The 27,317-nt window shown below is 43.5% G+C and overlaps 1 protein-coding gene, 2 long non-coding RNA genes and 2 other non-coding genes across 5 annotated transcripts; 4 read left to right on the forward strand and 1 right to left on the reverse strand.

Moving 5' to 3' along the window:
- Positions 1–9,571: 9,571 nt before the first annotated feature.
- Positions 9,572–12,663, forward strand: LOC122907098. The gene is made up of 4 exons (XR_006384680.1): positions 9,572–9,649; positions 9,966–10,015; positions 12,223–12,434; positions 12,532–12,663. It is a non-coding gene; the product is annotated as an uncharacterized LOC122907098 (long non-coding RNA).
- Positions 10,226–13,190, reverse strand: LOC122907100. The gene is made up of 2 exons (XR_006384681.1): positions 12,844–13,190; positions 10,226–10,464 (listed from the first exon to the last, which is right to left on the reverse strand). It is a non-coding gene; the product is annotated as an uncharacterized LOC122907100 (long non-coding RNA).
- Positions 13,191–13,315: 125 nt separating this feature from the next.
- TPT1 (tumor protein, translationally-controlled 1) lies at positions 13,316–17,176 on the forward strand. Its single transcript, XM_044249759.1, has 6 exons — positions 13,316–13,474; positions 13,741–13,814; positions 14,374–14,564; positions 14,991–15,096; positions 15,875–15,991; positions 16,963–17,176. Exons 1-6 carry the CDS (start codon positions 13,447–13,449, stop codon positions 16,963–16,965), a joined length of 519 nt encoding a protein of 172 aa, XP_044105694.1. The 5' UTR covers positions 13,316–13,446; the 3' UTR covers positions 16,966–17,176.
- On the forward strand, positions 16,763–16,893 carry LOC122908125. Its single transcript, XR_006384904.1, has one exon. It is a non-coding gene; the product is annotated as a small nucleolar RNA SNORA31 (small nucleolar RNA).
- Positions 17,177–17,979: 803 nt separating the features above from the next.
- On the forward strand, positions 17,980–18,108 carry LOC122908126. The gene has a single exon (XR_006384905.1). It is a non-coding gene; the product is annotated as a small nucleolar RNA SNORA31 (small nucleolar RNA).
- Positions 18,109–27,317: the final 9,209 nt, after the last annotated feature.

Raw genomic sequence — 27,317 nt, forward strand, 5'->3', positions numbered from 1 at the left:
CCCTGGCTTCATACTCTCATTCTCATTTTCAGTTTTTACCTATGGCCTCATTGATTTTTGAAGGCGCTACAGAGACCTCCATAAGTTGCTACCAATAATTTTTGAAGCAAGGCAAAGTGGAAAGAAAAGAAATTCACATACTCTCCAAATTATGTTCTGTCTAGTTCCCACCCCATCTTGTATCTGCACTTGAATGAGTGGAAAGCAGAAGATAAGCTATCTTCCTCCCACAGCCTGATGGCAGGCTTGGCCCATCCCTCTCCATTCCTCTCTTGAAAGTACTGGCTGCCATTTCTAGCAAAGTTATTTATAGGTCAGTTTTTTGGATCAAAATCAAGCTCGCTCTCTCTCTCTCTCTCACACACACACACACACACATACGCCCTGTACGTATTAAGTGATCAGAAAACTCACTGCCTCCCAGCCACACAATCTAAAGACAGAACTCCCTTAGCTCTTCTCAGGTATAACATGCTTCTTATTTCTTTAGGGCATTTCCTTATAAATTGTCTATATATGACAGAAATATTTCCCCCATTCTCTACTTGAGTCACTATAATAATACCATGTTAGGTATCCACGAGAAAAAGAGCTCTAGAAACTAAACGTGAACTTGCACGTGAAACATCATTGGGGTAGGTTACAAGGCAAGCGATAATGGCACTAATGTTCCCCTTGACCACACTTTCCCTTTGCGCCCCTGCCGTCCAGAGTTAGCCGCTGTTACCAGGCTGATGCAATCCTTCTAGATTGTTGTCTATGCTTTTGCAAATATACACATGTATCAGTAACAATATACTGCTTTTAGTATGTGTGTCTGTGTTAAATGGATGGTATGTTTTACGTGTTACACTGTTCTACAACTTGCTTTTTTCACTTAAGGATATGTCTTAGAGCCCATTTCCTACTCTGAGGGAAGAGCTTTTGTCTATGTTAACTTATGTCAACAGACTGTTCTAGTCTCTAGTGGCTGGTCTTCCATCTTTACTTTTCAGTCACCAGCACTGCCAAAGACCTAAGTCGAAGGCCATAAAGGCATTCAGAAAATCTGAATATACAAGGAGAACTATCTCATAGGCTGCTAGGCTGGGATACGGTGCTAAACTTACCATTTGCCTCAGTCGCAAGTTCATTGCTTTACTTTTTTTTTTTTTTTAAAGATTTTATTTATTTATTTGACAGAGAGAAATCACAAGTAGATGGAGAGGCAGGCAGAGAGAGAGGGAAGCAGGCTCCCCGCTGAGCAGAGAGCCCGATGCGGGACTCGATCCCAGGACCCTGAGATCATGACCTGAGCCGAAGGCAGCGGCTTAACCCACTGAGCCACCCAGGCGCCCCACATTGCTTTACTTTTTGACTGGCTGTCCACCACCCACTGTTCCAGGCACTGGGGATTCAGCTTTGATTCATCTCTACTTCTCTGGTGCTTACAGAAGATATAATAATAAGGAAAAGAAATCGTATTTTTGGACGCCTGGGTGGTGCAGTCGGTTAAGCATCTGACTCTTGTTTCAGCTCAGGTCTGATCTCCAGGTTGTGAGATCGAGCTCCGCCTCAGGCTCTGACCGGTCAGCTTTGTGTTCTTTCTCCTTCTGCCCTGCCCCCACGACTCTCTCTCAAATAAATAAATCTTTTTTTTTTAATTTATTTTTTTTATCAGAGAGAGAGAGAGTACAAGCAGGAGGAGCAGCCGGCAGAGGGAAGCAGGCTCTCCGCTGAGCAAGGAGCCTGATGTGGGACTCAATCCCAGGACCCCAGGATTATGACCTGAGCTGAAGGCAGCTGCTAAACCGACTGTGCCACCCAGGTGTTTTAATGAATAAATTTTTAAAAAAAGAAAAGAAAAAGAAGAAATAATATGTTGGTTGCCAATAAGTACCACAGAGAAAAATTTAGGGAGAAAAGAATAGGGATTTCCAAGAGAAGACCAGTGACCGTGATTTTAAACATGGTGGCTGTAGAGAAGGTAACCATCTGAGCCAAATTATACCTTTAATTTGTTCGGACAAGAGCTTCTTTTTCAGAGAGAGAGAAAAGGCTCAAATGAGGGATTTTTAGCAGCACTTTTCCCATCATTTAGCCCTCCCCTTGCTGGCTCACCTTCTAAAACTTGACTGTTAAGCAATGTCCTTGAAAGAAGGGTCTGGAAGATCTCACTTCCGCCGGCCTACAGACAGCACACCAGAAAACAACTTGGCTGTTTTCTCTTTCTAGCTTCCTTTAACAGGCACCTGCACTTCTAAAAGGTATCAAATTGCAGGGTACCTGGCTGGCGCAGTCCTTGGAGTCTGTGTGCAACTGACTCTTGATCTCAGGATCATGAGTTTGGGCCCCAGCTGAATGGAGAGATTGCTTAAAATAAATAACAGCATCCAATGGCTTCTCTTGCCTTCTATTTTGAAAAATCCTCTTCTTGTTAATCCCTTAAAACAGAGATTCTTGGGGTGCCTGGTGGCTCAGTCAGCTGAGCATCCCACTCTTGGTTTCAGCTCAGGTCATGGTCTCAGGGTGGTGGGTTTGAGCCCCACAATGGGCTCTGTGCTCAGCAGGGAGTCTGCTTGAGATTCTCTCCCTCTACCCCTCCCCACCCAACATGCACACACTCTCTCTCTCAAATAAATAAATAAACGTTTAAAAAAAAAAAAAAGGCTAGATTCTCAATCTTGGCTGCATATTGGCATGGCCTGGAAAGTTTTAACAATTTCTGCTGCCTATGTCCCACCCAAGGGGTCCTAGTTTCTTTGATCAGGAGTATGCCGGAGCATTAGGATTTTTAAAAAGTTTTCCAAGTGATTCTAATGCACTGCCAGGGATAAGAACCACTATCTTACAGGCCACTGGCCCTAGTGATAACGTGTTCAACAAATGACCACAGGTTTCCAACTGAAGGCTCGCTCAGCCAGAACTAGGACTGCTGGGGGGATCCTGTAACTAGCCAGATGTTGCTACTGCTAATTTCTCCTTACTTCCTTACACATAACTTCACACTTTTCCAAGCATTTTGAATATATTATCTTTTTGGAAATCTGTGTTGGCATCCTTAGCTCCTAAGGTCTTTATAATTTCTTGAGTGATAGAATCATCTGGCACAGAGCTTCGAAGTCCCTTAGAATTGCCTGGGTGGGTCATTGGGTGAAGCAACAAACTCTTGGTTTCAGCTTAGGTCATGATCTTGAGGTCCTGGGTTTGAGCTACAAGTTAGGCTCCCAGCTCCATGCAGAGTCTATTTCAGATTCTCTCACCCTCCTCCTCCCCTCTCCCTGGCTCACTCACCCACACACTCTCTAAAATAAATAAGTAAAAATAAAATATTTTTTTTAAAAATGAGGGATGTCTGGGTGGCTCAGTCGGTTAAGTATCTGCCTTTGGCTCAGGTCTTGATCCCGGAGTCCTGGAATTGAGTCCTACATCGGGCTCCCTGCTCAGTGGGGAGCCTGCTTCTCCCTTTGCCTGCCACTCCCTCTGCTTGTGCGTGCATGCTCTCTCTTTGACAAATAAATAAATAAAATCTTAAAAAAAAAAAAAGAAAAAAATAATTTCCTGTGTGATTAGGAATGTCTTCTGAGCTAATGAGGCAACTCTTGGTGGGCTCCTGGAGAGCTTCAGCATGGAAACTGGTCATCAGAAAGACCAAGTTGTGATTAACCATGGAATTTTCAGCCCCACACCTCATCGTCCAGGGAAGAAAAGTGGGAGAGACTGAGTTAATAATTGATCATGTCTACATGATGAAGCCTCCATAAAAATCCCACAAGTACAAGGGTTTGAGAGCTTCTGAGTAAGTGAAGGCATTTATGATGTGCTGGGAGAGCGACATAACCCCAAATCCATACGGACAGAAGGGTCTGCATGTGGGGCCCTTCCAGATCTTACTCCTATGGATCTCTTCAACTGGCTGTTCATTTGAATCCTTTAAAAATATCCTTCATAATAAATCAGTAATAGTAAGTGAACTGTTTCCCTGGGTTCTGTGAGCTGTTCCAGCAAATGTTTAAACCTAAGAAGGGGGTGCTGTGAGCACCTCCAATTTATAGCCACGTCAGACAGAAGTGGGGGGGTAACCTGCAGACCTACTACTTGTGATTGGTGTCTAAAGGGTTGGGGCATAGTGTTGTGGGACAGAGACCTCAGCTTGCGGGCTCTGAGCAGTTAGTGTCAGAATTGAACTGAATTGTAGGCCCCAATTCTCCTGTGTTGGAGAATTGCTTTGCTGTGTGGGGAATCTGGTGGCAGAAGTATTGTGTGTGAGAGTCCGTTTTTCCCTAGGCACTGTCACAGAACTGTGAAGAGCAAGGTTACTTGGAAGTATATTTCCCTATCAACATAGAAATATTTGTTTCAAATCTAATTCTCATCATACTGGAACAGTTTTTGAAAATGGCAGCAAGCTCTGTACCTACACTAAAGATCTATAAGGGGCGCCTGGAGAGTTCAGTTGGTTAAGTGTCTGTCTTCAGATCAGGTCATGATCTCAGGGTCCTGGGCTGGAGCCAAGCAGCTGGCTCCTTGCTCAGAGGGCGGTGGGGGGGTGTGTGTGTCTGCTTCTCCCTCTCCCCACTCTCTCCCTCTCTTAATAAATAAATAAATAAAATCAATCTTTGAAAAATAAAAAAAATAAAAGATATACAATACAGGGTAGGACAAAAGTGGGTCAAAAATTATTTTTTACGTTCGCATACATATTTATATTCCTATAGATATATTTATATTATTTATATGATGTGGATAGGGATATATGTGATCTATTTATATTTTATTTTTAGAATTATATTCCACATATGTATATATTTCAGATATTTTAAATATATATTTTATATTTACATTTACCTCATATATACTCCTATGCCCCTTTCTATAAAGATTTATTTATTTTAGAGAGAGAGAGCAAGAGAGCAGGAGCAGGAGGAGGGGCAGAGAAAGAGGGAGAGGAGAGAGAATCTCAGGCCGGCACCCTCCCTCCACCACCCCTGCCCCACCCCCATGGAGCTCAGAGCCCAGCTTAGGTTTGATGCCAGGACTATGAGAACACGACCTGAGCCGAAATCCCCAGGGGGTTGTTCAACCCACTGAACCACTCAGGCGCCCCTCCATTTCTATAATTTTGGTTCTTGCACTCCTGAACAAATGTTTACATAACTGATGTTTTAAATAGAATGAAAACTTTGCTCTAAAAGCAGTAATAAGTTACTGTGAACTAGTGTGCCCTATGAGATCTGAGAAGAAATTCCTTCCTTTTCCATAGTTAACATTCCAGTGACCCCTGCTAAGGGTAGCAGAATAACTGTTGCCATACCAACAGCTTAATGAAGAAGTCTGCCATTGTTTTCTTCCCTGTTAGTCCTCAACTATGTGATAAATTTCAAAGATGAATTAGAGCAATTAAATTCAGCCTCCAAAGAGTTCCACTGGTTATAAAACTAAAACTAAAAATCTTTCTAATTCCTATCTTCACTTTAACCCCAAAATTATGCCCACTATAATCACTGTGAATAATTTATGAAACTTTGGAAAAATTTTTATACAGACATAAAGAGATGTATATTCTTTTCCTAAAAGGAATACTGATTCTATCCACATGACTCTATTCGCTCCATTCTCATAACAAAATTCAATTATCTTTAGGCTTTATATTTCAAATTCTAAATTTTTTTTGATATTCTGAAATTGCATTCAGTTCCTACTATAAGCTAATTTCCATGACTGTTATGCGGAATGGTAGGCAGCTGGGCAAGATGCACCAGCAAAGGTGAAGTCACTTAGAAAAGAAGAATAAGCCGCCAAAAGGTCAGCGATCTGGAAGGGAGAAAAAACATGTATGGAGGGGCGCCTGGGTGGCTCAGTGGGTTAAAGCCTCTGCCTTTGGCTCAGATCATGATCTCAGGGTCCTGGGATTGAGCCCAGCACTGGGCTCTCTGCTCGGTGGAGGTCCTGCTTCCTCCTCTCTCTGCCTCTCTGCCTACTTGTGATCTCTGTCAAATAAATAAATAGAATCTTTAAAAAAAGAGTATACTTCCCAGCCACTCTGGGAGCTAAAGGCACTGTGATTAGGTTCTGCCAATAAGATAAAAGAAGTGACAGACATGACTGCTAGTGCCTGCCCTCTGATTTCTGCTTATCCATTCCTTACCCCATGGGATGTGAACATGGATGGTGTGGTTACTGGAGTGGGTATTAGTGGGGAGGGTGGATGGAGCTCTGCATGTCCACAAATAGACCTCAATGTGATCAGTTGTATTTTTTCATTCATTAAAAAAAAAAAAACTCTAAGTAAATATGAAAAATGTTAGCGGTTATTTATTGTGATTGGTGGGTATCTAAATATTTAAAAAATGTTTATTTTGCAATGTTTTTTCCAATGTTTTAGATCTATGATTTAAACAATTTTTTTAAACATTTTTTTTTAAGATTTTATTTATTTATTTGACAGACAGAGATCACAAGTAGGCAGAGAGGCAGGCAGAGACAGAGGAAGAAGCAGGCTCCCTGCTGAGGGGAGAGCCTGATGTGGGGCTCGATCCCAGGACCCTGGGATCATGACCTGAGCTGAAGGCAGAGGATTTAACCCACTGTGCCACCCAGGCGCCCCTATGATTTAAAAATAAATTCCAACATTCATCAGTTGGAATATTTATAATATATGTATTTTTTTTTTTTTAAGATTTTATTTTATTTATTTGAGAGAGACAGTGAGAGAGAGAATGAGCGAGGAGAAGGTCAGAGAGCGAAGCAGACTCCCCATGGAGCTGGGAGCCTGATGTGGGACTCGATCCCGGGACTCCAGGATCACGCCCTGAGCCGGAGGCAGTCGTTTAACCAACTGCGCCACCCAGGCGTCCCTATAATATATGTATTTTTAAAGTAGGTTCCATGCCGAATGGGGGACTTGCACTTACGACCCTGAGATCAAGAGATTCATGCTCTGACTGAGCCAGCCAGACATCCTGGAATATTTATAAGAATTTTTATTTTTTATTATTTATTTATTTATTTGTCAGATTGAGAGAGGAGAGAGAGAGCACAAGCAGAGGGAATAGTGGGCAGAGGGAGAAGCAGGCTCCCTGCTGAGCAAGGAGCCCAATGTGGGACTCAATCCCAGGATGCCAGGATCATGACCTGAGCTGAAGACAGATACTGATCTGACTGAGCCACCCAGGCGTTCCTATTTATAATAATTTAAAATGACATTCATCTAAATGTCATTTAATGATATAGGAAAATATTCATGATAAAGGAAAAAAAAATTGAACAATTTTCCAGTACTAAGAACTGGAGAGCTGGAGTTGCCCACCAAGTCTAAGAATGATTAAAAGTAGTTCCAATCAAGAAATCTTCAAATTGGCTTATTTATAGATCTTTCAGAGCAGGCTTAAAATAAAACAGTAACTTATGCTTAAACTTACGCATCTGATGGAGAAGTCACTTAAACATTAGGATTCTTTCCACCCCATTTTTTGCTTTTTAACATAGGCAATACATTTATTTATTTATTTATTTATTTGTAAGTAAGCTCTGTGTTAGGCTTAAACTCATAATCCCAGAGATCAAGAGCTGTATGCTCTACTGACTGAGCCAGACAGGTGCTCCTCCCTCTACCTTGCTTGTTTAAAAATTTATGAACATTGATGAGAACATGGACGTCAAGACTAGTTATCTGTGGTTTTCTCTATGGTTTATAAGAGCTCTATTATGTGTATTACAATTTTTTAAATCAGAAAAGCAGCCCTAGGGGCGCCTGGGTGGCTCAGTGGGTTAAGCCGCTGCCTTCGGCTCAGGTCATGATCTCAGGGTCCTGGGATGGAGTCCCGCATCGGGCTCCCTGCTCAGCAGGGAGCCTGCTTCCCTCTCTCTCTCTCTGCCTGCCTCTCCATCTACTTGTAATTTCTCTCTGTCAAATAAATAAATAAAATCTTAAAAAAAAAAAAAAAAAGCAGCCCTAGTTTTCAAAGTTAAAATAAATATTCAAATATCTAAAAATACCTCAAATTCTAATGTTCTTTTTACACTCATCAAGGACATTCCTAGAAGTTACATTGGTTATGTTGCTTGGTTGCCCTTAAGAGAAAGGGAACTCTTGCTCTCAGCTAGACTAGATAGTGCCAGCCCCTGGTCTGGGACCCCCTAGCTAGGCCTTGGTATTCTGTTGCGCATAAGCAAACTCATAGAACATTAACATCAGATAAGGATACTTTGTGACAAAAATATGAACCTTGTCCAAAAGGGCTACAGAGTCAAAAGGAGATACTGACCAAATCTTGGGGCACATTATCCATTGAAATCGACCAGTTCATGCTGCCAAGAAATATATTTAAAGAGAAAATTTGCCTCAGTCAATGACTTTCAAACCTGTTTGAACTAGATCCACATGAAGAAATATATCTTATGTTGGGATCTGGTACATACATACATGTGTAAATCTAAAACACAAGTTTCATGAAACAATATTTACCTTTACTACATGTGATTCCATTTTTTTATTGTTTCATTTTTAATTAATTATTTACTAAGTTGTTTTTCAGTTCTCAGTTTGAAAAGCACTCTTATACCAGGTCTTGAATATATGCTGAAACCTATTAACTGAGATGGGATTTGGCTTAATTTAATGAAGAGAAATGAGAACTTTTTCCATCCATTCATTTATCAACAATTACTGAGTCTGGCCCTGTTCTGACTCCTGAGGTACAGCAATTAACAAAGTCCCCCACTCATAGGGCTCTGAGGCCATGAATAGTCAAATTTAAACGAATTAAAGTGAAATAGAAGTATACACTCAGTTCCATTGCCATACTAGCCACATTTCAGGTATGCCATAGCCACTTGCGGCCTAGTGGCTATGGTATTAGAGCAGATACAGAACATTACCATGATCAAAGTAAGCTCTTTTGAACAGCTCTGCTCTAAAGGAAGAATTTGCCCTGTAACTTGACTATAGTAATTGTTAGCAGAGTATGAAAAGTCTGGGTAAAAGGAGCAAGGGAATTCACTAACAGACCTCAGAATGAAGGGATTCAGACCACACACCAGGAATATCCAGCTGGACTGGTTCATTCTTAAATCACCTTCTGTCACCACTGCCACCATCATAAACCTCATTCTAACCTCCCAGCCCAATTCCCTCTTAAGTAAACTACATTTTCTGCAACCTGTCTACACTATATGTAAGCAACTAGGAATTCTCATTCTGCATTAATGGTATTCTTGTTTTGCAAATCAGTCTCATATGAGTTTGGAAAATACTAATCAGTTTCCCTGAACCTGACCTCCAGTGAGTAAAAGTAAAAAATGTCTAAGCTGAGAACCAAACCCTTGGCACTATGAATACAGCAAGGACTACTAGCTGCCTGTCTTCTTCCTAAAGAAAATCCTGATTTTACTTAGGGTGGCAATGAACCATGACCTGGAAGACTATTTTGTGTCCTTTACTGTAACTAGATGCATCCATGTAATTGTTCAGTGGGATTGTAGCCAGAGGTACAAGAGCACCTGGCTGTGGGGGTTCCAAACAGTCCAGGTTCCGCCATTCACCGCAGACAAAATCCAAAGGCAGAGAGACGTGTGGTGAGGAGACAAGGAATTTCAGTGAGGCTGGTACCGGGAAGACAGAAGACTACCGTCTCAGAGAAGGTGTCCAAAGTGCTGCACATACTTCCAGGTATATATAAGCAAAATGTGGGGCAAAGGTGGGTGGGTAAGGGCACGTGAGCAGTGAAGGTCAAATCTATTACTGTGTTGAAATCAGTCAAGGGTGGTGTCTTGCTGGCTCAGAGCAGTCCTTATTGCTTGAGGGGGTTGTTTTGATTGTTCTCTGGGGATGCTTTGCCTTCAGGCTCTTCTGCCTGAGCCGAGACAAGCTGGGAAGGAGATCGCAACTAGAAAAGTCTGAGGTCAAATGAAGTGGACCAAGTCCTCTTTTAGGACTTCTAGAATTTCTGGAACATTCCTCTTTTGTCCTTCCCCTTTTCTTGCAGCCTACGAGTTGGATGTGATGGTTAGAGTTCCAGCCTCTATTGCAGACCATGTAAGTGGTGAAGAAAGGAAAATCCTAGGTCCCTGATGTCTATGAAGCTACCATGAGTGTGGACTGCATATCCCTGAATTTCATTTATATGAGAGAACAAAAGAAACCATATGTGTTTAAGCTATTGTAGTCAGTTCCAAAGTGATAAAAGGGGGAATCTTCTGAGGTGCTTTTCTCATGTGAGGACTTGTGTGCAGAGGCCAGAAGACATTGTTTTTGAGACCTCTTTAATTGCAAGAGATACCAAGTAATATTCAACTGTGAAATTTAGGACAATCTTAGATTTTGTTAGAAATCACAGAATAAAATCACTTAAAGAAATAAAATGTTATAAAAATTTCAGGGGTGCCTCGGTGACTCAGTTAAGTATCCGACTTTTGATGTCAGTTGTCTTCATCTCAAGGTTATGAGTTCAAGTCCTGTGTTGGGTTCGACCCTGGGTGTTGAGCCTACTTAAAAAAAAAAATTCAAGTGATGCCAAAGTAAAAGCAAATTAGCTAGGTAAAGCCCAAATCCTTCAATTTCAGTGGCTTGCAATTAGGCAATAATTTTCCCTATTTGCATTGCTGGTGTTCTAAGTAGGTATTAAGATACAGCACATACTTTTTAAATTTTTTGAGCGAGTAAATGATAGTTTATGAAGTGAAGATATAGAAAAAGCTCTCAAGAGATGGGTCCCAACAGGATTGCCCTGGCACAGTTTTATTTATTTATTTTAAAATTTCTTTAAGATTTTATTCATCTATTTGAGAGAGAGAGAGAGAGACAAAAAGCAAAAGCGGGGGGGGGGGGGAAACAGTAGCCTGGGGTGGAGGGGTGGGAAGCAGAATCCCTGCTGAGCAGGGAGCCCAGGATTTCAGCACCCTGGGATCATGACCTGTGCCAAAGGCAGACACTTAACCAACTGAGCCACCCAGATGTGTTCCCCCAACCCCCACACAAAATTTTTAGATGACAGGTGGAGCTTACAAAATATCCTTAAGCTCAAATCAGCTTTTCCTTCATTTTTTTTTTTAGGATTTCTAGTTTCTGAATTACTGTGAGCTATCAAAGAAACACAAGATAGGAATCTCATGGCGAGTTAAATTTTTTCAATGAACAATTAGTGTTGTGATTAAACAGAATGTCTTTAATACAACACATATCCACTAAATCCCTAAATATTTCCAAATAACATAATTAGAGGACCAATGAAATAGTTTCAGGAATTTTTGTAAATTAATAAAATTTGGGGAAAAAAGTAGTAAGATTTGGAAAGAATTATGCATCCAAATGCAACCAATATTTATTATCAACCTACTGAGGACACCAAGCATTTTTTTCATTGTCTTATTTAATAACCCCCAAACCTTTTAACTCACAGAAGCTCCATGTTATGCTTGGGCTTAGGGAGGCTGGCTTTCCCAAGGTTGCAGGACCAGTAACAGAGAAAGCCAAGATTTCAACCTAAGCTCCTTTGACTCAAACTCAGTACTCGTTTTTTTTCACTGTAGCTTTTATAAAACCTGAAAAATGTTTGTTTTTTAAGGTTTTATTTATTTATTTGACAGAGATCTCAAATAGGCAGAGAGGCAGGCAGAGAGAGAAGGGGAAGCAGGATCCCCGCTGAGCAGAGGGCCCCATGCAGGGCTCAATCCCAGGACCCCAAGACCCCGAGATCATGACCAGAGCCGAAGGCAGAGACTTAACCCACTGAACCACCTAGGCACCCAGGCACCCTTGAAAAAAAATGTTTTTAATTGAACATAAAACTGGAGAAGAGTGGAGGGATCGGTTTAGGGATATGGTATCAGTAAATGGCAATCTTTCTAAAAAATTTGAAAATGTTAAAGCTAAGGAAAAGAATTGAAGATCTGTCTGGGATAACCTGTCCCACTCATATATTCCAGAAATAACCAAGAGGTTTGAGAGATCCTTTAGACATTCTGTCAGAAGATGTCCATTTGTTTTCAAATTCCCTTCATGCCACTTTTTAGCTTCCTCCCAGTTACGGGGGGGGGGGTCCTCTGGGGTGTACAGTGCAGCCCCCGACCACATCTTATTCCCTGGCTCTTTTCCATTTTAACTTCTCCATCATCTCAATGCAGTTTTGTGCTCTCCTCTTTCGTGAGTTGCTCTTACTGTGCAGAATGCTTCATTATTGGATGGGGGGGGGACGGTGGGGAATGCTGGATGTATTATAATTGCCTGATTCTTTGATTTCCTAGAACAAAACTGTGTGAAGATAGGACTGCTTTTAACTTGTTTACGATTGCGAGATCCGTGCAAAACCCGGTGCTAGGGACCCCGCAGAGCATAAAAATATTCGTACAATGTAACAAGCTCTCCGGTTTCACACAAAAAGGGAAACTGTTTGTTTCCTTGAGTGTTTGTTTTGGACCCAGTAACTGGGTCTGAAGTCCACATAACATTTGAGCAGGTAGGAAGCTCCCTATTGTTGTTTAACTCTCTAGCATTTAGGATATAATTTCAATGTCATCTTAAAGTGACAATATATCTTTTTTTTGGTCAAACAGAGGCCATAATTCAAGTGCAAAACAGAAAAGGAAGTTCTTAGGAGGTCTGCCTGAGGAATCGCCAAGCTCTATACGGAACCCAACTAGGAGATGGAAAAGCTGTGCAAACTCTAGCGACACCTTACCTCCTCCCCACAGACCTTGCGCCCCCCACGACTAGTCCCAGAGGGCGGCGCGACGACCGTCCCGGGACTCCGCTCTGCCCCACGAACGCGTCGGAAAACTACAGCTGCGGCAGCGCCTGGGCCAAACGCCGCAAGTTCTCCGAGGCCTCGGAGAACCCAGAGCGAGGCCAAAAGCACAGTCCCCTACCCTCATCCTGGTGGACAGCCTCGACGTCTCCCCAAGCCCCGACCCTCCGTAAACGCGGAGTCCTCTACAGCAGTTGACATTTTTGTTCCCAGAAAGGGGTGGGAGCTGCGCGAGGCGAGGCGCACGGCGGAAGCTTGAAGAGATTTCATCGAAGCCCCACCCAGGCCCAGCACCTCCCGGGGCAGCCCGGCAGGGTGCGGAGGGGGCGGGGAATCTGCCCCGCTTCCCCCCCCTCTCCGCACTAGGGCCCAGAGAACCCCTTCCTCTCGGTCTCCCAGCTGCCACCCCACGGCGAGCACCGTGGAACACAGCATTGCGCCCCCGGGCCAAGTCCCCGGATGCTCGCCTCCCCTCACCGGCCCGCGCCGTGGCCCCACCTCCCGCGGCTCTGCGTGCCACGTCACCGCTTGCGGCGCTTCCGGAGGCGCAGCGGGCGATGACGTAGGGGGACGTGCCCTCTATATGAGGTTGGGGAGCGGCTGAGTCGGCCTTTTCCGCCCGCTCCCCCCTCCCCCCGAGTGCCGCTCCGGCTGCACCGCGCTCGCTCAGAGCTCCCGGCTCTTGCTAAGGTAGTGCCGCCGTCGTCTCTCTTCAGCCGTCGTCATGATCATCTACCGGGACCTCATCAGCCGTGAGTCGTGACTGCACTACCCCTATTGCCGCGCGCAGGGGACGCGGGTGGGGGCGGGGAAGAAGGTCGCCGCCGCTGTCGTGGGCCTAGGGGACGCTGGCGGCCCTTCCGGGAGCGAGGAGGGGTCGGTGCCTGGGGCGCGCCTCACGGTCTCGAGCGCCCGGGGAGGAGCGGGGGCCGCGTGCGCCCGGCCCGCGCGGGAAATGGCGGCGCCGGTTCCAGACCTCCGGGCGCACCGTGACGGGCGGGTCTGTGTCCCCGAGCAGATGATGAGATGTTCTCCGACATCTACAAGATCCGGGAGATCGCGGACGGGCTGTGTCTGGAGGTGGAGGGGAAGGTGAGTCGGTCGGGCCGCGCGGCGCGGGGGAGGCAAGGCCGGGCAGGCTCGGGTTTCCGCCGCTCCCCCGCCCGAAGTTGTGCAATCCTCTCCGCTGCCTCCTGGCGGAGGAGACGCTCTTTCCGGGCTTGGGTTTTTCTAGAAAAGTGGAGGCGGAGCTGAGCCTGGAAATAGGTCCGCCGCCTTGGCGCCCGTCCTCCTCCCGGGCCGCCCAGGACAGGTAGCCTCGGGTTAGGGAGCCCCAAGCCTCTCAGCGTTTGCTCTGCACGTACTTGTTCATCAGCCCAAATGCCCACACACAACTTCTGCTTGGGGTATATGATCCCCTTTTCTTTTTGGTCAACAAAGAATTCTTACTGAGTTACGTACGAGATACCAGGACTTTCAGACGGCTTCAGTTTTTTTCTTCATGGCAATGTTTTAGTGCTTTTTGGCAAAAGTCAAAAGTTTTTGGTGGGAGGATGATGGATATGTGAACTGCTGGTAACAGATTTGGGGGATTCTTTAAGCTAAGGTCAAAACGTCTGAAGCCGAACTATTTTTTTTTCTCTTCATGCAGATGGTCAGTAGGACAGAGGGTAACATTGATGACTCGCTCATTGGTGGAAATGCCTCCGCTGAAGGCCCGGAGGGCGAAGGTACCGAAAGCACAGTCATCACTGGTGTTGATATTGTCATGAACCATCACTTGCAGGAAACCAGCTTCACAAAAGAAGCCTACAAGAAGTACATCAAAGATTATATGAAATCGTAAGTGCTACTGGCGCAGCCCACCTACTGCCTGGAGTCCTATGGGATTCAGGGATAAGCTCACTTGGAGGAAACTTAGCAGGTGTACTTGTGAAAAGCCTTAATTCTTTTCTGTGGTGAGCTCACAAGGATAGTTGGTTTTCTATAAATTAATGTGAACATACTGTGGCATGAAGTGTGGTGGTAGTATTTTGGATGTGTGCTTTGGGAATAACATGAAATCCAAAATTGTAAACAGTCTTGAAACTTGGATCCTGTGAGCTCTTAGTTTCTTGATTGTGGCATATTAATCTGGCCCAGTGACCGCTAGTTGCCCTTTTCAGAGCTTGTTTGTTTTAGTTTGGATTTTTTTTACTGGGGAAAAAAAAAAAAAGATCATTTTGCTGAGAACTGAGTACTTAACCTATTAATAAAATACTGTTTTAGCATCAAAGGCAAACTTGAAGAACAGAGGCCAGAAAGAGTAAAGCCTTTTATGACAGGGGCTGCAGAACAAATCAAGCACATCCTTGCTAATTTCAAAAACTACCAGGTAAATACCATAAATGTTTGTGTCAAAGAACTGTGCAATTTTAGTTGCCAGAGCAACAAATTACTTGACTTAGTGATGTAACCTGGCTGTCTTCTGGATCTTTTGAGCAGTTTAAATACTTCATAGATTCAATTCCAGTAGTCTAGGCTGTGGAAAGTAGCCTTCCCTGCCCCCAGGTGTATTTCTAGATCTTGTATGCTTGATTCCAGAGTCCCATCCATACTCCCTTCCCAGAGGACCTTTTTCATTTCTCCCTGTCTAGAATTGCTTGTTGACCACTTCTGGGGTCTTCCAGTCTTCTTTTTATTTCCAACTCCAGTGTCTCATTGGCACTAAGAGTTCTTTCTACACTTCTCTGTTGGGAAGCTCAGTGACTTTCCCTTAACCTCTATAGGAGTAAAGAAAAAACTCATTACAGCCTGGCTCTTTGCTTTTTCAGCTTTCACACGTCCTCTGGCCATATAACTTTATCCCTGTAATGTGTTGTCTCGTATGTTCCCTATACTTGATCATGTAAGCAGAGTTTGGAATGGCATATATGTGGGGTTGTGTTTCCAGAAAGTCTAAAAGTGTTCTGAAATGCCTTGTGCTTTGGTCAGTTGTTACAGTGTTATCATTTGGCGAACAGAAGTTTGATTAGGATTTTTTTTTTCCTCCCGGTGAAAATTTCTTAAATTATGGTGTTTTGAATCTTCCTTTGATTGTTTTACTGTAGTTTGTTTTGATATGATTTGTATATAATGGTCTAATTCTGGGTATTTGTTGTTTGCTTCCTAAGTTCTTTATTGGTGAAAACATGAATCCAGATGGCATGGTTGCTCTGCTGGACTACCGTGAGGATGGTGTGACCCCATATATGATTTTCTTTAAGGATGGTTTAGAGATGGAGAAATGTGTAAGTATAAGGACGTGGGGTTGAAAGCAGTGATGTAAAAATGGAGACCTTTTTGGTGTGAGCCCTTGTTCCCTGCCCGTGGGATAGTTAGAATGGGTTTTCTAGCAGTCTTTGTAAAATGTAGGTCTAGCTGTTGCTCTTGTTCCTTTTGGGAGTCTAATAGGGTTCTGTTTCACATGTAAAAGGTTTTTACAACACAGAAAGGGACTTAGAATTTTTATTTACAGAAAGCTTTTCTTGTAGCTGGCTCAAATCTGTAAGCTGGGGATCAGAAACAACACCGTTTGATCTCCTCCCCCCCCCCCGTAGAAATGGCCCTTCTCTTCATATTCTGCCATGCATGCATGAGTGGCATGTGTGTGCATGAAATCTTTTTCACTTTGGTCATTGAAAGCCTTGATGTTACCAGCTTTTAGTAAATAAAGTTAGAGCTGGCTGCTTACCCAATATGCCCAATTCTTCAGTAAAATTAAATGAATGTCTTACTATGCAAGGAATTACTGGGAGGCAATACAGGAATGAAAGCATTCATTATCCCAGCATTCAGAGGCTTCCATATAAATTAGCAATAAGATCAACTTTAGGCTACACTAAGTAAGATTAGGGACAACGGTGGTCAGAAATGTCTTAGGATGGTACAGATCATTTGTTACGGCAAATATTCTAGGAATATCTGTGGTTTTTCTTGGTAGAACAAAAAGTGAGTGGGACTTGCTGCAGAATGAGATTTTTAGAAAACCGTGCTATACCCCTGTGTTGGTAAGGATGGTTGTGCATCCACTGATAGACCTTGAACAATTGGCTGTTGTTCTTTTGGTTTGCACTAGGATGCGAGAGAAAAAAATCCCTGCGCTTTCTGTCTGTCTCCTGTGGCAGCCCAGATTGAATAGGGGAAAACATCTGCAGCGTAGAAATGTTAAATATATTCATACTGGATAAATGTGTTAATACAGCCTTTCTTGTTTTTATAGTAATGCATCTGGCCATTACTTTGGATGTATCACCTGTTGTCGTGACTGGCTGCTGCTCTTCATCCACACAACACCAGGACTTAGACAAATGGGACTGATGTCATCTTGAGCTCTTCATTTATTTTGACCCTGATTTATTTGGAGCGGAGGCATTGTTTTTAAGAGAAAAACATGTCATGTAGGTTGTCTAAAAATAAAATTGCATTTAAACTCATTTGGGAGAATGCCTCTTAGTTTAACTCCTATTTAAATCCATCCTGTGTAGTGTCCTGGAGAAGCTAGAGCCTGGTTGTAGACTACGGCTAGAAAGCATAAGACTGCCTGCAGATAACTTCTACAGTGAGAACTACTTCTGGGACTGGAATATAAAAAACAAGAACCCAAAGTCTTAATTCTGAGTTCCAGTAAAGGGAAAGACCATGCTCATAGCTGGGCCAACATTCTGAAGTGGATTCCTTACACATTTCATCACCTACAAACGGAAGTAGTTAACTCTGGAGGAGATCACCAAAAGAATAAAAAGAGACTAATAACAGTTTGGAAGCAAAGTGTGTGATCTTATTTATCATAAGTCAAGTAGAGCCAAGTTCTAGAGAAACCTAGAAGTCTCCTGGAGTGCTTATGTCAAACTCCCTGGAATGGGGTTGGCACACTGGTTGGTCCTGCCACGTATTTTTGTGACTTGAAGTTGGTACTTAGATTTTTAAATGGTTGGAAGAAAATAGGTGGTGGGATGTGAAAAAGACGAAACCTAAATTTGTGTCCAAGTTTATTGAACACTGCCGTGCTCTTGTGTTGTGTATTGACTGGTTCTTAACTGTTAAGAGCAGAGTGTGACAGATCCTAAGACCACAAATCTAAAACAACCATGTGACCCCTCACAAGAAAGGTTTGCCAGCCCCTGCTTTAAAAGGTGAAGCTCTGGTTGGAATGTGAGCTAGCCGGTGGGCTGAGGAAAATGCTGCTGTTGTGTCCTATTGTATGGGAAAGTGTTGTGGGTGTTGAAGAAGAAGGAAAATGCATCCATTTGACAGACCTGGAGCAGTTCTGTCTGCTGCTAAGGTTTCCACTAGAGATGCAAGAAAAAAATCCTCGCACTTTCTGTCTCTCATTGTGGCAGTCAAGATTGAACGGGGGAGTACAGGCTAAAAGGAGGGAAATTTCTGCAAGTCAAGTAAACCTTGTCAACAATGAGGATCTGGTTTACTCCAAAGTCAAAAATTGGAGTTCATGGAAAGTGTTGGAAAAGAATTTCCCAGACCTTTGCCTTTTGATTAATTTTACTTTTAAAAACCTAAGGGTTAAAAGTAAATGCAAGCCAGTGACTCAGCTGGTCCTATGACGCTTGAACCCAGGGCGAATCCAGTGACTTAGCCATCTGGAATTTGCCCCAGGGCGGGGAGGGGGTGTTTCAAAGTTCACAATGTGGTTCAGAACCTGAGACACATTAAGGTTGATAGTGCCCCCTGGTGATGATTGGAAGCAAACCCAAATACTGGAAACCAGTCCTAAAGCTGGTGGCAATTTTAAGCATACTGATCTGACACTACAATAGAAAAGCTCCAGTTACTGATCTAGGCCACTTGGCCCTCCGAAACATTAGTGGGGAAAGAGTTTTTGGGCAGTGGTCAGTGCTATGAACTTGACCACCTAATTGTGTGTGAGGTCTTGTACCATCTAGGCTGAAACCTGATTTCAGTGAGCTAGCTGTGGAAAAGACTGGAAAAAGGCACAGAGGCTTTGTAGGAAGTGAAGAGTCCAGGTCAGTCCAGCCTAGGAATGCTTATTTTCAGTCTTCATAGTTATTCCCAGTTAAGAGTCTGGTTAAGATACTTTGTGCAAGAGTAACAGGTGATGTGAACTTTGTGGGCATGTCCTTGTGAGTGCTGAGCTTGAGGAAAGTTTTCCTAGTGCCCTTAAAGCCCTAGGCTTTGTTAAACGAGTTTGGAGAAAATTGTAAAAGGACTTTGATGGGGTTGTCTGGGAAGGCCTTTAAAATGTGATTTGAGTAGGAAAGCAAATAAATAGGCTGTGTGGGTATCTGGGGGGCAGAACAGTTCAGGCAAAGAAGAGCAAATGGAGAGTCTGAAGAGTGTGTTGGCATGTTCTGGTGACAAGGTGGCTGGTTTGCTGGACCCTAAATGACAAAGGGTTAAGGCATAGAAGAGAAAATCCAGGAAAAGCAGAAACCAAGGCCAGCAGGAAGGCCATAAAAGGGTTTTGAGCTGAAGAGTGACATGATCTGACCTAATGAATTAGGTGAGCAGTTGACTATTTTACTTGGAAGGAGAGGTCTAAAGATTTTAAAGACTACTGGGAAAATCTCAGTGCATGACATTGAAGTCAAAACACTGGGTGAGATCACCTAGAAAGGACAGACTTAGCCCTGTGATCTAGAACTTGGGATGCTCAGCATAATGAACTGGCAAAGTGATTCAGAGGAGCTGTCCCTGAAGTAGCAAGATCGCAGGAGTGGTCTGGAAGTCAAGTGGACAGAGCTTCAGGGCTACCTGTTGCAAACTAGCCAAGATGAGGACCAAGAAGGCGAACTTGACAAGTGTGTGTGTGTGAATAGAGGTTGCCCTCTGTCGGGCTCCATCCCAGGGATTGTGACTTGAGCAGAAGGCGGATGCTTAACGACTGAGCCACCCAGGGGCCCCTTTCCTCTTTCTTAAGGACATTAATTTAGATGTTTTCCCTCAAGAACTGCTAATTTCTCCTTTAGGTCAAATAGCCAAACTGATCGTCAGCCTTGGGGGTGGGGGATCAGCCTTGGGGGTGGGGGATCGGCAAGTGAAAGGAGGAAGATTGCTACACACGAACACCTCTTCTGACCACCTTGAGGTGGAATAATGCGTATCAACAGACAGCAAGTAAAACACTGGAGGCTGGGGCGCCTGGGTGGCTCAGTGGGTAGCCTCTGCCTTCGGCTCAGGGTATGATCTTGGGGTCCTGGGATCGAGCCCCACTCAGGCTTTCTGCTCAGCAGGGGGCCTGCCCCCCCTTTCTCTCTGCCTGCTTGTGATCTCTGTCAAATAAATAACATTAAAAAAAAAAAACTGGAAGGTAAGTAAACGCCTGTTGGGGGGCTGCAGTCCGTGTTTCTCCCTATCACTTTCCTAGCATTCCATCCTTCGGAAGTGTCCCCTGTCGAGTCAGCAATTCACATGGATGGGTTTTGTCAGGTGGAACACAGGCTGGGTGTCGCTACCCTTGGTGACTGCCATCATACCAGCAGGACGGTAAATACCAACTGCCGGCATCTATTAAAAGCAAAAGTGACTAAGCTTTTGAAAACTGGTTAAGTAATGTGCAAACTGTTCCACTCTGCGCTACAGAAGAGGAAGGCTGGGTGTGAATGTGGGAGCAGCTGATTTTAGCATCCCAAGAGCAATGTGGAGGCTTCATTTTCTAAGGCAGTTCCTAAACCCTCTGGTCTATGGGGTTGTGAGGGTTGTGCAGGACTGCCGACTACGGCATAGCTTTCCCTATCACTAACCTGTGGTTTTGCGGAGTATTTTCTAACCCTGGGAGTTGCCTGTATCAAAGTCCTTTCCTACACCTGCATTTAATCTGGAGGCCCTAACCAGCCCCAGTGCTTTTCCCTGGATAGCCTGTGGCTTGCTCTGACAACCAAGTCTGCTCAAAGCCATCTGGTCCAAATCAGCGGCCTTTTCTAGCCATGCCATCGAAACCCACACCCCCACCACCCAACCCCCTTTGCTTCTGTTCTCCATGGTGCATCCCACCATCTAACGTGATAAGATTTTACTAGCTTACTGGCTTATCATCTGTGTCCGTGCCACCCGAGCTCCTAAAGGGCTTACCTCTGACGCTCAGTGATGTATCCTGAATGTTCAGAACGGGGCCTGGCCCTTAGCACGCAGGTGCTCGAGGTGTACAGGTCACAGGCTTAAAGGAATGGCAGGATTCCTAAACACACTACTCAGTTTACCCTGGATATGCTTTTTTGAAAACATTTCATATCCTAGTCTAAACCACTGAATTTAGTGATTAGAGTGAGAACAGTGGCCCCTTGCCCTACCTCATTCCTGCCAGGCTATTTTTACTCTCTCAAGACACATTCTGGATATTTGCTGTTTTCCTATTTTTTAAAATCCTTATTTCTAAATAACTTGCCCCAACTACTCTTGTTTTTTTCAGTTTCAGAGTTTAGAAATTACCATCTGACTTTCTCTATGGAGATGATTATGCTCTCTTGGTGCTGGTAACTCCCATCTCCTCTCCCCTGAGCCCCGTCACTTCTCTTTCCGTAACCTCCTATATAGTTACCTCCCGGTTTAAGCTAACCATGATGGTATGGCTGTGTATTTTTTCCAAATTGAACTGTACAGTTTACAATTTCTATTTTTGATTGTTTTACATTTTTTGCTGGAGTTAACTCATTCCCTACTGCTTAGTTTTCTAGGTGCTCATTAATTCATCCCCTAAACTCTGTAGAAGATACAACAATTCTCCTAATTCCAATGTGGGGAAGTTCCCCCACACCAAGCAGCTGGTTCTACAATTTAACTCAGTTCTGACACTATCTCCCTGGAGACAGCATCAGAGTCCATAGCTGAAGGAATCTCCTACTGGACTGCCCCCCTCAGATAGCAACCACATGTCCACGTTACCTGTTCTTCCAGAAATTGGAGATTCCCATGCCCCCTCCTCAGGTTGGATTAATTTGCTAGAGCAGCTCATGGACCTCAGGAAAACATTTTTCTTGCTAGATGACCAGTTTGCCATGAAAGGAGAGGACTCCGGGACAGCCAGATGGAAGAGATGCATAGGCCAAGGTATGGGGAGGGGGTACAGAGCTCCTGTACCCTCTCCAAGCTTGTCACCCTCCCAGCATGTAGATGTATTCCCAACCTAGAAGCTCTCTGAACCCTGTCCTTTTGAGTTTTTACAGAGGCTACAATTCCTAGGCATGCTTGATTCAATCATTGGCCATTGGTGATTGGCCAGACTCAATCTCCGGTCCCTCCTCTCCAGGAAGGAGTAGGGTAAGACTGAAAGTTCTAACCCTTTAATCACACCTTTGGATACACTGGCAATCGGCCTTTATCCTTTGCGGCTTTCCAAGAGTCACCTCAAAACACAAGACACCTTTTATTGCTGTCATGACAGGAAATCCCAGAGGTTTTAGGAGCCCTGCCAGAAACAGGGGAAAAGACCAAATATATATGTCTTATAAATGACAACATTGCAAAATGTAAAATTTCTTTCAAAACTTCAAATGTTCCAGGAATCTATTGGACCGACTTTCAATTTTCTTGAAGCACTTCCTCACGGACGCCTTCGCCATCTTGCGGCCCTCTGGTCACATGGAGCTTCTCTCCTCAGTCTGGAATTCCCTTCACCACTTAAATAAAGTCCCAAATTTCTGTCTTGGTAGAGCAGCTCTCTAATAGCTTACTGAGAAGATAAAATTTTTTTTTGGGACTTTGCTTGCATGAAATATCCTTATTTTCCTTTTGCACATGATTGATAGTTTGGCTAAGTATGGACTAATAGATGAAGAATAATTACCCGTCAAATTTAGACATCCAAAAATCCATCCTCTTCTAGCTTCCACTTGATTTTTTTTTTCCCCACTTGCTATTGGGAAGTTTGTCAGTTCTTTGCATGGTGACGTTTTTGTTTTTGTTTTTGTTTTTTCCCTTTCTGTAAGTTTTTAGAATCTTCTTTGTTCCTGATGTTCTGAGTTCATAATGCTGTTCTTTGGTATTGTGTCTTTTTAAACATATCCTGTGAGACACTTGGTGAGTCATTTCAACTTGGAAACGTGGTTTTCATTTCTTGGAAATTTTCTTGAAATGTCTATATACACATATACACACTTATGTGTTTTCCTTCCATCTTCTCAGTTCTGACTTTCTGAATTTCCTGTTAGTCAGATGTTGGGTCTTGGGGGCTTGCTTCTCAGGGGTGATCTTCAGTGTAATCTGGGCACCACGTAGCTGTTGCTGCCACCAAGGAGGCCTGTTCACACACAAGATGTCAGGAGGCCAAAGCATGCCTGCAGCTCATGTCAGCTCCCCTCTGTTCCTGTTTCATGGCTGGAAGGTGAACAGCCCACCTTGTTAGCCTATGGCCGTGTGTTGAGGCCCTGCCAGTAACCCTGGGGAGAGCCGTCATGGAAAAAAAGTGCACACAGAACCTTCTGGGGTTAGGAAAATCCGAATATTTTCCTTCTGTTTGTACCCCATTTTATAGGTGGAAACATTTTTATATAATTTGTTTCATTTAACGTGCATCCCAATCCTGGGAGTTTCCTTGGCTGCCCCCCTGGGCTCTGGCCAGGTGGAGACCTGCAGAGTCCTCATGAGCCCCCAAGTAGGTACTGTGCTCCTTCCATTTAAAAGACCATTTTTGGTATGTTTCTATCCCTATTTCTTGATGTGTCTCCCTTGTCACAGCAGGCTGTGTACCGCTGTCAGGCAAGGAGGCCCAGAAGGAGCTTGTATGTTATTCTGTAACAGCATGGTGAGTTGTTAAGTTCGAAGCCCAACTCTGTCACCCACCCCATATGGGAGTTATTGCACAGGGACATTTCCCTATAGTGTCTTGTAATATTAGACTTTTTCTTTTCTTTTTTAGACATCTTTACAACATTTCCCTTATGTGTAAATAACTTCTTTTAAAAATGTGAAAGTAGGGGCACCTGGGTGGCTCACTGGGTTAAGCCTCTGCCTTTGGCTCAGGTCATGATCTCAGGGTCCTGGGATCAAGCCCCGAGTCGGGCTTTCTGCTCAAGGGGGAGCCTGCTTACCCCACTCTCTCTGCCTGCTTCTCTCCCTACTTGTGATCTCTGTCAAATAAAAAAATAAAATCTTAAAAAAAAAAAAAGACAGTAATTTGTTCTTTAAAGTCCCCCCCCACCACCACCAGTCAGGATTTGGGTGATGGCATCACCTTAATGGAGTTTAATACATCCTGTCCTGGAGTGGTGGTACTTTGGTCATTGCTCTTTGATTAGATTCAGGTTTGATTTTTTTCACAAGACCATTTCGTAGGTGGTATTGTGTCCTTCCATCAGGAGGTACTTAACGCCTGGCTGTCTCTTTTTTTTGTGATCTTACCAATTGTTGATACTCAATTCCTAGATAGAAGTGAATATTTCGTGATGGAATTTCAGATACGCAAATGGGTCAATTAGAGGAGAGCTATTTTGGGGTTCAGAGAACCAGGATATCTTACCATCCTTTGAATAACACCTCACATCACCTAAAGTGAGTTCTTAGTCTGTTTTCAAATAAAGCTGTTGCAAAGGAGCTACTGTAACCACCATTAGCTTTCTTCTCTCCAAGTAATTTACCTATTTCCTTTTCTCAAACACATATACTCTGGCCTTTCCCTGCTTTACAAATTATGTTCCTTAATTCAACAGACATTTACTGAGTGCCTACCCAATGCAAAGAACTGAACAGGCCCTGTGAGGGTGGGGAGCCTCCAAACTGAACCCTGCCATCAAGGACACTTAGGATCTAGTAGAGGAGACAAGCTCTAAGACGAAAAGAAGGGTGTAGCTCTGTGAGCTTTCCAAGGGGGTGCAGTCACTTCTAATAGAGAGGAAGAAAGAGGCCTTTGTGGAGTTAGTGCTTGAACCCAGCTAAGGTAGATGGAATGATCTCAAAAGGGCTGTTCCAAGCTGTAGGATTAACCTGAAGAAAGGTGCCGAGGCAGATCTTGGAACACGTCTGAGAAAAAGAAAGTGATTCTGTGTGGCTCCAAGGTGGGTAGGAGGAATGGTAGGAAATTGAAATAGTGAGAAAAATGGGCGTGGAGTTCAACACTGACCTATTGTACAGCCCAGTCATTCCACGCCTAGGTATCTACCCAAGAGAAATGAAACTTATGTCCATTCACAGGCCAATACACAAATGTTCACAGTAGCCTTATCCACAGTGACCCCAAACTAGAAACACCAGTAGGGTCCAAGTTGAGCACCACACTGCAGTTATAAAGGAAAAAAATTCCAGCTATGTCCACAGCGTGGACGAATTTCAGAATCATTACAATGAATGAGAGGAAAATGCAAAACGAATCTCTAGTGACAGAAGCAGTGTGAATTTGGTGGTGGAACTGGGGCCAAACTACAAAGGGACACAAGGCATCTCTTTGAAGTAACAGAGACGCTTTGTATCCTGGTTGTGGTTTCAAGGGTATACGCATCCGTCAACCTTCATCAAATTGTACACCCTAAAAGGGTTCCATTCCTTGCGCATAAATTATATCTCAGTAAAATTTGGTGTTTTAAAAGTACATTTGGGGCACACGGTGAAGGTTTTTGAAAAACAGGCTAAGGCATGTTGTAAGATTTTGAAAAGAAGGGGTGAACCGCTTGGATCACAGTGTTCAGTAACAAAACTAGGTCACATTCAGGCCAGTATTGCCTGGAGCGCAGTTACTCAACCTCTGGTCCACAGCCTGGGGGAGCAACTGAGAGTTAATAAAAGATAAGCCAAAGCATAGAAAGAGACATTTTGGAGTCTATTTGAGCAAAAAATGACTTGACTTGGGCACTGCCAAACTGGAAGTGGTTGGGAGCATTCCACCATCAGGAGCTCAGGGAAAGACATTTCTATGAAAAGGTGGAAGCGAAGCAAGGAAATTATTTGATTGGCTGTAGCTTCGGAGTTTGCAGGGAAAGCCTCCGCGGTTGTTCCTGATTGGTTAGCTTTAGGTTTTGGTTTCCTAGCCTGGAGGCCTGGACAGGTGGTGGGTTTCACCTCGCTCACATCGGCTGCTAAGGTATTAGAGCCTACTTGGTCTACGGGCCACATTGTTTAGCTAACTTAAAAGGATTTAAAAACCTTTAAAGGCAGTTTAACAGTAATTTTGTTTGTTGTGTATACAAATATAATTTAAAATCTAATAAACAAGAGTTTAGAACTGTAGTATGTATATTTTTGGGTTTCTTTTCTGTGATATGTGGTTCGTAAAAGGAAATAGATGTTCTTAAAAAGCGGGGAAATAGTGGGGGCACATGGCACCTGGCTGGCTTGGTCGGAAGAGTATGGGACTCTTGATCTCTTGACTCTGTTCGATCCCCATGTTGGGTGTAGAGATTACTTAAATAAAACTAAAAAAAGAGGGGCTCTTGGGTGGCTCAGGTCATGATCCCAGGGTCCTAGGATCAAGCCCGGTTTGGGCTCTCTGCTCAGCAGGGAGCCTGCTTCCTCCTCTCTCTCTGCCTGCCTCTCTGCCTACTTGTGATCTCTGTCAAATGAATAAATAAAATCTTAAAAAAAAAAAAAAAAACTTAGGATGCCTGGGTGGCTCAGTGGGTTAAGCCACTGCCTTCGGCTCAGGTCATGATCTCAGGGTCCTGGGATCGAGTCCCGCATTGGGCTCTCTGCTCAGCGGGGAGCCTGCTTCCTCCTCTCTCTCTCTCTCTCTGCCTGTCTCTCTGCCTACTTGTGATCTCTCTCTGTCAAATAAATAAATAAAATCTTAAAAAAAAAACTTAAAAAAAGAATAGATATTTTTGTCTTTATCCTGGGTTCCCAGCATGTAACACTTTAAACCTTTATAATTTCCTAACCAATAAGAATTATAAGGGCCTCTTTTGTTCCCAGCTCTTGAAATAGCTCCAGAAGATAAAATGAAATGTGTTTTTTGTATTTCTAACTAGTCCCTTTCAACCATATCTGATTTATGTTAACAGAGTGACTTTTGGAAAGTCCCACAGTATAAAAATAAGATATTGTATCTTATCAGTTCAGACTCCTGTCTCTTTCCACTTTGATTTCCTTTCTGTCACTCATCTTCTAAAATTGGGTGGCACCGGAGTGACTATAGACATTTGTAGACTCCAAGTACCATAGAAATAAGCCAACTCTGGATTACATACAGTGTGTGTTTAGTGGGATGCTGGCATAAGAATAACTTCCAGAAATTCTTCTACCACCCACTGCACGATTCACCTGGAATGATGATGTGTGACTTAAAGATGAAAAGTCAGAGGTGATATGCTAGAACCTTTGAGTGCCCAACATTAGAATATGTAGGTGGTGGAAAAGAAACAAGGTATAAAATTAATGGATCCAGAAGCTAGTCTGTGGAAAAGTTATCCACTTCTTAGATGAATAAAACTCTTTTATAAAATTATGTTACAAAGCCATTTTGTGCCAATCCTGGCATGAGAGTCCAGCACTGACAGATCTCTTGCTTTTTTTAAGAGTAATCAGCTGGCCCATATATTTTTGTAAATATCTGCAGATTAAGAGGTGGCCAATAAAAAATACATATATATGTGTGTATATATACATACATATGTATACACAGACACACACACATATATATAGCAACAAAATATACTGGGAAAATACTGAAATTGGTAG

Source organism: Neovison vison, chromosome 5 (assembly GCF_020171115.1).
Source record: "Neovison vison isolate M4711 chromosome 5, ASM_NN_V1, whole genome shotgun sequence".
In the NCBI taxonomy this organism is placed as follows: Eukaryota; Metazoa; Chordata; class Mammalia; order Carnivora; family Mustelidae; genus Neogale; species Neogale vison.

What these genes read in the sequence shown, in the direction of transcription:
- TPT1 (XM_044249759.1), top strand. Translation starts at nt 13,447, where the DNA reads ATGATCATCTACCGGGACCTCATCAGCC. An exon ending in CTACCGGGACCTCATCAGCC is followed by an intron (nt 13,475 to 13,740) that starts GTGAGTCGTGAC and finishes GTCCCCGAGCAG; the next exon opens with ATGATGAGATGTTCTCCGAC. An exon ending in ATCAAAGATTATATGAAATC is followed by an intron (nt 14,565 to 14,990) that starts GTAAGTGCTACT and finishes ATACTGTTTTAG; the next exon opens with CATCAAAGGCAAACTTGAAG.